Genomic DNA, 10,386 nt, shown 5'->3' on the forward strand with positions numbered 1-10,386 from the left:
AAATCATCAAATATCTGATTCTGTTAGTTTCCGTATTTACTATGTTGTCAGAGCATTGCTGCTATGTTTTAGTACCATTCTTGATGCTGAAGAGGATTAGCAGGACTGATTATGTAAGAAGTAGAGACTGGTTAGGATTAACATTTTAATTTAAAGAGAAACCCTTTAAAACAAGTAGAGAAATTTTGCTAACTAGATTTAGAGGCACATTACCAGCTGGTGTATATCTATGTAGGTCCACTGACTAGATAGTGCAGTAGCAAAGAATCTGTAGCAATTGTAGCAGCACTTCCTTCCCCCAAATTTTTAAGATATAGTTTAACTTCTGTATTTCTGTGGCATATGTTTTTAAATAGACTTTGATAAGTGAAGTTGCTGTTTTCCTCCATGGATCAACATTGCTATAAATGCAGGCTTTTTATTACCAAAGCTGTAGTTGGAATAGTTGAATTTTAATATTTTAAAAGCATAGGGCTTTCATCTAATTATTATAGACAGCTCCATCTCTGCATAGTCTTTTTGTATAAAAGGTATTTACGTGGAAAAACAAATGTGCAAATGCTTTTTCCCTGTGGTAACTTCCACTTCCATATTATTGTGAGCATGTGTCCAAGAGGTGATGCCAGTAAATTTTCTTTATCAATATTTTTTTTATTGCCAACTCTTTTCTTTTTGATACAGCAGTAAACTCATCTTATGGGACAAGGTGCTCCACCTTAGGGGTGTGAACCAGATCGAGCCTGCAGACTTGTATCATCTAGTCTATTGGCTTCCCCAAGGCTCTAGAAAATTGGTGGCAAGGGAGTGGTGGTAGTATTAATAGCCACTCTCCTGCTGCTGTATTTCCAAACATGGGGAGACATCTGGGCTAAATCACATGGCTCTGCATGCTAGATCACTCCAGTGTACGGATGGGTCTGGGTATGTGGGAACCAGCCCATGGACTGCCCACATGTCATTCATGTGGCCTGTGGGGCAATAATGTTGGGCAGAACTATGCCAGGGAGAACATCAACTAGTGGAGAATGTGTACCAAGTAGTCATTTGCCAGATATGACTAACCAAGAAATGTGCGCACAAATTCTAATAGTGGGTGATTTTCTTTTTAAATCACTTGCTGCAACAGGCTTTGTGTCATGGCAATCAAACATACTTTTACAGTACTGAATTTTTTGTAATCATTTTTTTATCTCTGATTCAGTCTTGTTTAAAACTAAAACTAGTGGTATAATAGCACATAGATGAACATCCGGGAACAGAACAGACCAACTGCAGATGCTTCCTCAGCCTGATGAAGGGTATGTGTTGCTGGAAAGCTTGCAAAGAAGAATTTTTCCAATTATTTGAGTTGGTCTAATAAAAGATCAGATTTACCCAAGGAACCTTGTCTGCCTATGTCCTTAGACAAACACAGTTACACCCTATACCCCATAAACATGGATGAACAGAACACTTTTTACAAATGAAAGCACTAATTTTGATGAGCAGTGGCTTGGTAAAAAGCAAGAAGTTCTTCTTCCTCATATTTAATGCAAATAACATTCTGTTTTTGGTTAAGCATGATAGCACTCAAGATCAGTACATATTATTCTGTTGTCCCTGACTGAAGAAATAGGGAGGTATGTTCAGTTAGAAAAACTATGCCTTTTCTCTCTCTTTTACATTATGCATTTCTCTTACACAGGCTGTTTGTGCAAATGTGATACATTCTTTCAGATATAAAATGAAAACACTCTTGCTGTCTTAGACCACTTTGTTAAATATCCATAGTTTGGTCTTGGGCTATTCGGTGTGAAAAGTTCTTCATAGAAGTATTTTTGTTTTGTTAATATTTTCCTTTAGTTTAGTTTAAATATTTGGAAGTTAGACTTCTGCCTGTAAGATTTGTTCTGAATCTTGAACAGGGGTCTGGAAGAATAGTTTATTATATAACCTTCAGAATGAGCACACTTTGTCTCCATTTCACTGGTCTTCAAAAAATATCCTAAGGCAAATGGAACTTACATGATACGAGAGTACTGACACAAAAGGCTCAAGTTCTGTGTGTTTTATTTCATATCTCTATCCCCAAACTCCTCTCTCTCTCTATATATATAACCATGTAATGGCAATATTCTGTATTTCCAAATGTTGGTGTTGAGTATTTACTGTTTTTTGGTTGTTTTTTTAATGCTGGTACCCTAAATAGCTAAACCACATATTTTAGGGTAAAGGATTTTTTTGCTTTGATTGAGGTAACATCCTGACATGTCAGGTGCATTTTACTGCCCAATGTTTGTAGCAGTGGTTGCCATGATGAATCATTTCTTCCCTCAAGCCATACTGTCACTATCCATCTTATTTCCTGGACATTTATGCTGGCATGGCAAGTGACAGGATCAAGAGGTATGGAATAATACATGGGTATCAAGTCAGATCATTGCATTACTAGATTTAGTCCTTTATTAGGTTTATTATGGTAATGACCGAGGGCCTCCTAGGATTTGGGGCCTCATTGTATTAGGTACTGTACAAGCATAATGTAATGAGTAGACAGTTCCTGTTCTGAAGAGCTTATTCTCTGAATAGTTGAGAGTGGTGCACAGTGAGGGAACATATTGAAGACCTAAGCAGAGTAAATACTGCAGTGGTGGCAAATGTCATGTTATTGCGACTGGAAAACTAAGTAAAGTTATGCCATGTTTCTTTGCTGTATCTATACTAACCTTTCATTTTTCATGAGACAGCTCTGACACTGTATTGGGGCTTGATTCTGCAAACACTTATCAGTCAGTACTAGGGATGTGCAAAGTGGGCAGTATTAGATTCAGATTCTGATTCAGCCTGATTCAGGGGACAGTGATTCAATTCGCTGTTTTAGATCACTGTCCCGATTTTTGGTTCGGCTGAATCTGAATGTGAAGATTCGATTGTGATTCGGAGAATCGGCAGTTTAGCCATAGACACAGTTTTGTTTTGTTTTTTTTTCTACGTGGCTTTGAGGTACTAGGTACAGCTCGTGAACACTGAGATGGTGAGGCTGATGGAGCATCCCACAGGAGCTCAGGTGGGTCTCCCATGCGCTTAGCAGTGGACTGGAAGTACTTCTGGTCCACTTCTGGCTCCACTGCCAAGCATGCGGGGCATTCCACCAACCAATTGCGCTCCCATGGGGTGCTCCATCTGTTGCACCATCTCAGCATTCACAAGCTGTGCCTGGTACCTCAAGGTACGTAGAAAAAACATATAAAGCTGGGTCTGTGGCCAAATCGTTGAATCTCTCCAAATCAAATCAGAGGCTTCCGATTCAATTCAGCAAGATTAATGGGTCTCCTGATTCAATTTGAATTTGGTGATTCAGCTGCTGAATCAGGCTGAATCTCCTCTGAATCGAATCAGCGACTGAAGCTTCGCACAGCCCTAGTCAGTACACTTAATACTATCGGTAGTCCCAGTGAAGTCATCCAGGATCTCTTTGCTTTTGGTCTTACATGATTGCTTATCTTGATATACTTTGAATGGTTCCATTGAAGTACAGTTTTATGCTGTAAGAAGTTAAACGCGCTTGAAAGTCTGCATAATGCAGACCATAAACAGCTATATTGTCACACATGTATGTTTTAACTTGAAAAGTTTCAGTGTTTGTGAGGAGTAAGGGTTTTTTTGTGTGTGTGTGTGTGTTTTTAGGGGAACAGACTCGTAATTGATTGGATTTATCATTTCATTATTTGTGCTTTCTTTTTAGCCTTGGGGTTCAATCTTAAGGAACTGGAACTTTTTAGCTGTGACGCATCCTGGTTATATGGCATTCCTAACCTATGATGAAGTCAAAGCAAGGTTACAGAAATACAGCACTAAACCGGGGAGGTAAGGTTTTGTTGATCACTGCTTTCCAAAATAACTTACTTCCTCTAAAACTAAGTAATTCACTGCATCCACACTGTTAGGTCATATGCCAGTTATGTGGTACTGGGGGAATGAATTTGTAACTTAATTAGCTGACAACTTTCCTTTCCATGTCAAAGTCAAGCTGATTGGTTTTTAAGATATCATTTACATAGATAGGCACACAGACAAACAAACAGAGAATTGTTTTTATATTTTTCTCAGATATAAACCAAGATTAGTATATTTCTTTTATATACTGATATATGCTTTGTGTGTGTGTGTGTATCAGTTCATGTATTCATGTATATAGATATATATTCAACAACAAACTGTTGTTGAAGCCAAAATCGAACTGCTTTTTCCAAACAGGAATGCAAATTGAAAGCACCCCAAAATTCTGAGTCAAGCTACCATGCTTTTTTTCAGCACTCACTAGGGCAGGAAAGAGGCTTTTTTTTGAGCAAATAGAGTACTGAGATCTACCCAACTTCAGGAGTTCAGGATGTATAGAAAATGCCAGATGAGGTTTGTAATAAAATCAGGAATTGGACCTCTGACTGGTCCTGCACCTGTGTGTCTTAAGTCAGTGATATTTTGATTTTGTACCTAGTGAAAGAAAACTCTAACACAATTCTGAATAATTAGGCTTACTATTGCACTGTATTTTCCATATTTTCAGATTAATTTGTAAATAACTCCTTAATTCCTTTTCAGATTCATTGAAGGCACACTGAAAAGTAGTTTTAGGCGCAACATTCAGATTTAAAAAATGCTCATCCAGATTCAAAACCACTGACATCTGGGTTTTTCACGTCTGCATTCAAATTTGGTGACTAAGGTCTATTGTTTTCATAATTAAAACATTCCTCTATAGCATTGTGAAATCAAACAATTTTGTACAAGTTCATAAAATCAATAAATCAAGCCAATTACAAATAGCTAGGGGAACAAAGAAATGAACTAACTAGTGTTTTGTCCATTTATTTATTTTCACTTACCTGAAAAAGTGCTATATAAAAAGTGATTTCTTTAAAGAAACTTGCTTCCCAAGATATGATTAGTTGGCATCAATTACAGGAAAAAAATAACATTTTAATCAGACTTTTTTGCATATTATAATGAGCAGTTTGTTGCTGTTGTTTAATGCATGTACCAACTTCCTCAGTTGTGACTTTGTATCATGAGGTTATGGGTATCAAAAAGAAGGCTGTTTGATTAAAAATTATGACATACTCATGTCTGTTTTTTAAATAACCTCTGTGTGCCTTACCATCCATACTAAATAATGCAGACTGAACTTTTACCATTTATGCCTCCACTTTTCACAGTTCATGCTGTCCTACTTTCTTTCCTCTTCATTAGGTCTAGGCAGTTTCATTCTTGTTCATTTATTTTCTAGCCAGTTTCATTTTCTGCTTCTCATGTCTTATGTACTAATGTTTAGACTCGTAACACTGCAGGTGCACAGTTAAATCTAACTTAAACTCGTTTTTTTTGAAAGTGGTGACAGAGTGCAAAAATGTCATGAGAAAAGTAAATTAAATCAATACAGGGCTTTCTGCTTTTAAGATATAATGCTGGTTTTGTTTCAGGTTACCTGGCCTGTAAACCGCTTTGTCAACAGGATGTCAATACTGTTCTCGATCCCATTAACATGCAACAAAATCTAAATAAAGAGATCAGGGTGATTTTTGAGAGTAGTGCACTGTAGCTTATTTTGATTTTTTTAATCATCCTGTTTCTGGAGTTAAAGTAAAATTGTGCTAGGAGAATCTTATCCAGAACTGTTCCTTGTTAGGCTGAGTTAATTTTAACATCAGCTTTTCTCTTTCCCTCTGATATCAGGAGGGAACTTTTACTTCATTGATCTGATGGACCTGACAAGGTGAAATGACTCATGTAAAGCAAAAATTGCTAGTTTATTTTCTTTAAGAAGCCCTGGAAACTACAATGCTTTTGTTCAAATAAATAGGATCAAATTATTTACAGAGTAAAATCTTGAACCCACTGAAGTCTGTGTGAGCTTTGTCATTAATTTCAGTGAAGCCAGGATTTCACAGGAAGGAAGTACAACTTAGACTTAATTAAGCAATGATATTTCATGCTACAAAACTGAGTGTTTTTTGGCATTTTAACATGGGTGGGTTTCCTGGATGAAGTTTTAAAAACTAAGCTGTCATCTGATACTGAAAGTTCTATGATTTTCAGTAAGAGAAAAATAATTGCATTTCAGTATTCTTTCCCATATTTTTCCTATCAATTTTCTTGTGCAGTGTTTATGTGTGTGGCACTTACAACCTGACTGAACTTCAGCTACTTCCAGATGAAGCAGATAGCAGCCTGGTGTAATAGCAAAAACTGATAACTATTTTTTTTAAAGCCTACTATTTAAAATACTACAGCTTGTTGGGATTTTTCAGTTAAGCCACTTTTTTAGAAGGATTTTTCATTAAATCATTGTTCTACCTCCCACCCTATTGTTCCAATAGAAAATGTTTCCAGGTTGTTTTCTAATACATATTTTCTGTTTGAGGAGAGAGGGGTGTTTGGCTGTATACATTCTGTTTGAATTTTTTGTTACTTGAAGTGCCTTTGTCAAGCCAGCTTGGATCAGGGGCGGGCAAAATGTGGCCCGCGGGTCGTCTGTGGCCCACCAGGCCGTTGTCTGGCTCGTGGGGCCCCTAAGAAATTTAGAAAATGAATATTTATCTGCCCCTGGCTGCCTGTCATGCAGCCCTTGGTGGTTTCCAAAACTCAGTAAGCGGCCCCCCTTCTGAAATAATTGCCTGCCCCTGGTGTATGTGTTCGATTTAGTAGCTGGAGAAACCAAGCGGCATTGAAACTAAACCCTGCAAGTTAGCTCCATTGTGGGTGAAAACTTGCGGAAGGGAGAGACACAGCTCCATATAGAAACACAAGTGACGCAAGTAGTACATTGACAGAATTATAGCACCCCAGAAACATACCCTTAATAAATGAGTGTACCCCAAAGGGATGGGCAGATCTGGTAAAAGGGTATGGGCTGCGTTGGTTCAGTGCCTCCACATGGGGTTTCAAGCACTTCTGTGGCAAACCTCATGTGGAGGCATGGAGTCCTCCCTGCCCAATGGTGAGCGGCTCCATGCCCCCATGTGTATCTTCCCGCTAGAGTGCTGAAAGCCCCACATGGAGAGCTGGCTGGCTCTGATGGCATGCAGACCAGGAGCTACACACCTTCAGGCCAGGCAGGAAGCTACACATGGAGGCACGGAGTCGCATGCCATTGGGCCAGGTGGGTTCATGCTTTTTTCCACATGCGGCTTCCCACTGGAGTGCTAGAAGCCTCACATTGAGGCACTGAGCTCTCCTGGCCTGATAGCACACAGCTGCCAGCCCAGTGGAGTTACTTTAACTCCATTGGGCTGGGCCAGCCAGCTCCATCCCTCCACATGGGGCTTCCAGCACACCAGAGGTAAGCTGCACATGGAGCCACAGAGCCTGCCTGGCTCGATGGTGTGTGCCTCCTGCCTGTAGTGCCATGAGCCTCATAGGCTGATACAGAACCAGTCTGGTCTGGTACAAAGGGTTGCACCAGTGGACCAGACTGACTTTGTAGCAGCATGTGCAGGCCCCGAGACTCAGAGGTGCGTGCTGCCAGGAGCTCTGCCTGCTGTGACCACGAGCAACCAGAGCCTGCTGGTGCTGAGCCACCAGTGGCAGAGGCTACGCACCATGTGGGGGGAGCATGCCCACCTACATACCCCACACATACCACACCCCTTCACAACCCCCCCAAACCCCACATAGTCCCATACCCACACCCCCATCCACACCTTCATAAATACCCCCTACACGCGCACACACCCCATACTCACTCCAGCCATACAAAAGTACCTACGTATATTTCTAAACAAGGTTCAAATGGTATTATATTTAATCTAATTTGTTTTAAAAAGTAATTTTGCATAATTTTGAGTTTTTCTGCACATACATTTTCCTGAGGTGTAACATATCATGAGTCTCTAAAATGCAGGTTATAATTAGAAAGCTCTACTACTTAGTGATGTTTATATGTATTGGAATGCAGTAACAACAACCGATGTTACTAATGTTTTGGATAACGTAGAAAACATTTTCTTTTTTATACACTGTTTTATTTCTAATGTTTGTTTTTTTTTCTGGATTTTAGGAAGATTTTTCTTAATCAAATTATTTTCAGCATCTGTTTTTTAAGCAGTACTGTTGTTGTTATCATCATGATTATCCATCATCATTATGGGAAAATGCTACTGTCTAAGCCAGGGGTGGGCAATTATTTCGGGCAGAGGGCCGCTTGCTGAGTTTTGGCAAGCCATCGAGGTCCGCATGACTGGCAGTCAGGGACAGATAAATATTCATTTTCTACATTTTTTTAGGGGCCTCATGGCGTCAGGCCATGGATAGAAAGGCCTGGCGGGCCACATCTGGCCCACGGACTACATTTTGTCCACCTCTAGGTTGTGTCCTCTCCCTTCCCCCTGTCCCTCCCCCTCTCTATCAGTGCAGTGGTGTCATGCTACAAAATATATATAACTGATTGTTGCTATGAGAAGCTAACAGGGCTCTGAAAACAACTCAAGAACATGCTCACATTTATGCAGTGGAAATACTCATATTGTTCAAGAATGTGTGAGTTTTTAAGATTGGATCCTAAGCAGACAAGATAGGCAAAACATGGAGATAAAAGAACAATTATTTATTTCCATTTTGCATGTGATGATCTGAGCACAAAAGTGAGTAATTTATCCAAAGAAGTATGTAACATAACTGAGAACATGGTACAGATCTGAGCCCTAACTCAGTGCCTTTACCATTGGGCCTTCCTTTTTCCCTTTACATATTTTGCCAAATTGTGGTTAGAATTGACTTTGCTCTTATTCCATTTTCCTCTAGCTATATTTTCAGGCTGAGTTGCACTCGACTGGGACAGTGGGCCATTGGATATGTAACTGGTGATGGGAACATTTTGCAGACTATACCTCATAATAAGCCTTTATTTCAAGCTCTAATTGATGGCAGCCGGGAAGGATTGTAAGTATAGATGAATGCTTTCATTTTAAGTATAAAGTATTGATTAATTGCTTTTCTAATTACTAATTTGAAGCATCCGAATATGCTGTAAAATGTTAGAAGCAATATATGATATAGCGTTTGAGTTAATTTGGAAATTCATGACCATCAGTTATATTAATCTATAAAACACTTGTTTCAAAATAATTCTGTTAACCAAAGTTAACCATATTTCATGGCAAATAAATTCCAACAAAATGAGACTGGGGAGTTGTCATTTAGATTTTGTCTAATATAAAAGTCACAAGTTCACTTAAGCTGATCAAGCAATTAGTTCTGCTAGTTGCTTCTGTGCCAGTGTGTTTCGTAAGCTAAAAAACCTTCTCAGGTTTTCAGTAGTTATTACAAAGTGTGTGTGTGTGTGTGTGTGTGTGTGTGTGTGTGTGTGTGTGTGTAAACAAACATTTCTCTGTTTTTCAAGAAAAAGCATTTTAGAAGCTTGCTCTTTATGAAGCTGTTTGTGCAAAGCTGTCACTTTTTTTTTCTAAGTACGTTGATATTAAATGGCAAGTGCCATTTTTATTGAGTTACTTTGCTACTTTTAGTGAGTGTTTTGTTAACAGTTTTGGGTTCATTTTAGGAAGTTAGTAAAAGATTTCTACTTTAACTCAAAATTCATATTCTAAAAAGGCAGACAAGGTTCTTTGGGTGAATCTGATACCTTTTATTAGATCAACTTAAATAGTTGGGGAAAATTTTTAAGAAAGCCTTTGGTTTTAAAAACCCTTTGTCAGACTGAGGAAGTATCTGCTCTTCCCACCCAGCCTGTCTCTCACCCACTGACTCCTCAGTTTACATCGTCACTGACTGCCTATCTTGTATGCATACCAGCCCAGCCTCTGGCTTCTTCAGTTTTCATTCCATTCAGGAAGAGCACACACCAACTGCAGATACCTCCTCAGCTTGACAAAGGGTTTTTAAACTCAAAAGCTTGCTTAAATTTTCTTTCCAATGATTTAAGTTGGTCTAATAATAGATATCAGATTCACCCAAAGAACCTTGTCTTCCTATGTCCTTAGACCAACATAGCTACAATCTAGAACCCTGTATTCTAAAAAAATTAATTTAGAAGTTTGTAGCAGTTTCTCTCTCTACCATGTCAGGATTGTTGCCCTGTGAGAGTGAGCATACGTATTGCACTGTCTGTTATAATATTCCTAAACAAGAACTACAGTAAAGTGGAGTTGAAATTGAGACTACCCTCATTGGGTTTATTGAAATATATATTAGAGGAATATAGCTGTGTATCTGAAATTCGAATGTTAGACTTCAGGTCAACGTTAAGTACATGAGATACTTTATGGCAGATGTCAAACATACAGATAGTGGGCCAGATCTGGCCCACAGAGCTGCTTCATGTGGTTTGTCAGACCAGGAAAGTTGGATGCACGGCCTGCACTCGGTTATTGCTTAGCTCATGGATGTTGCCAG

At 39.0% G+C, this 10,386-nt stretch overlaps 1 protein-coding gene across 2 annotated transcripts in view; it reads left to right on the forward strand.

Annotated features, from left to right (window-relative positions):
- Positions 1 to 10,386, forward strand: part of CBLB (Cbl proto-oncogene B) — a 214,898-nt gene that overhangs the window by 131,053 nt on the left and 73,459 nt on the right. For both annotated transcript variants that reach the window (XM_019525791.1, XM_019525790.1), the window contains exons 6-7: positions 3,725 to 3,846; positions 8,779 to 8,916. In XM_019525791.1, coding sequence (XP_019381336.1) covers positions 3,725 to 3,846; positions 8,779 to 8,916 — 260 coding nt within the window. The remainder of the gene's footprint in view (positions 1 to 3,724; positions 3,847 to 8,778; positions 8,917 to 10,386) is intronic.

This window comes from Gavialis gangeticus, unplaced genomic scaffold, assembly GCF_001723915.1.
Source record: "Gavialis gangeticus isolate Ggan-Ray unplaced genomic scaffold, GavGan_comp1, whole genome shotgun sequence".
In the NCBI taxonomy this organism is placed as follows: Eukaryota; Metazoa; Chordata; order Crocodylia; family Gavialidae; genus Gavialis; species Gavialis gangeticus.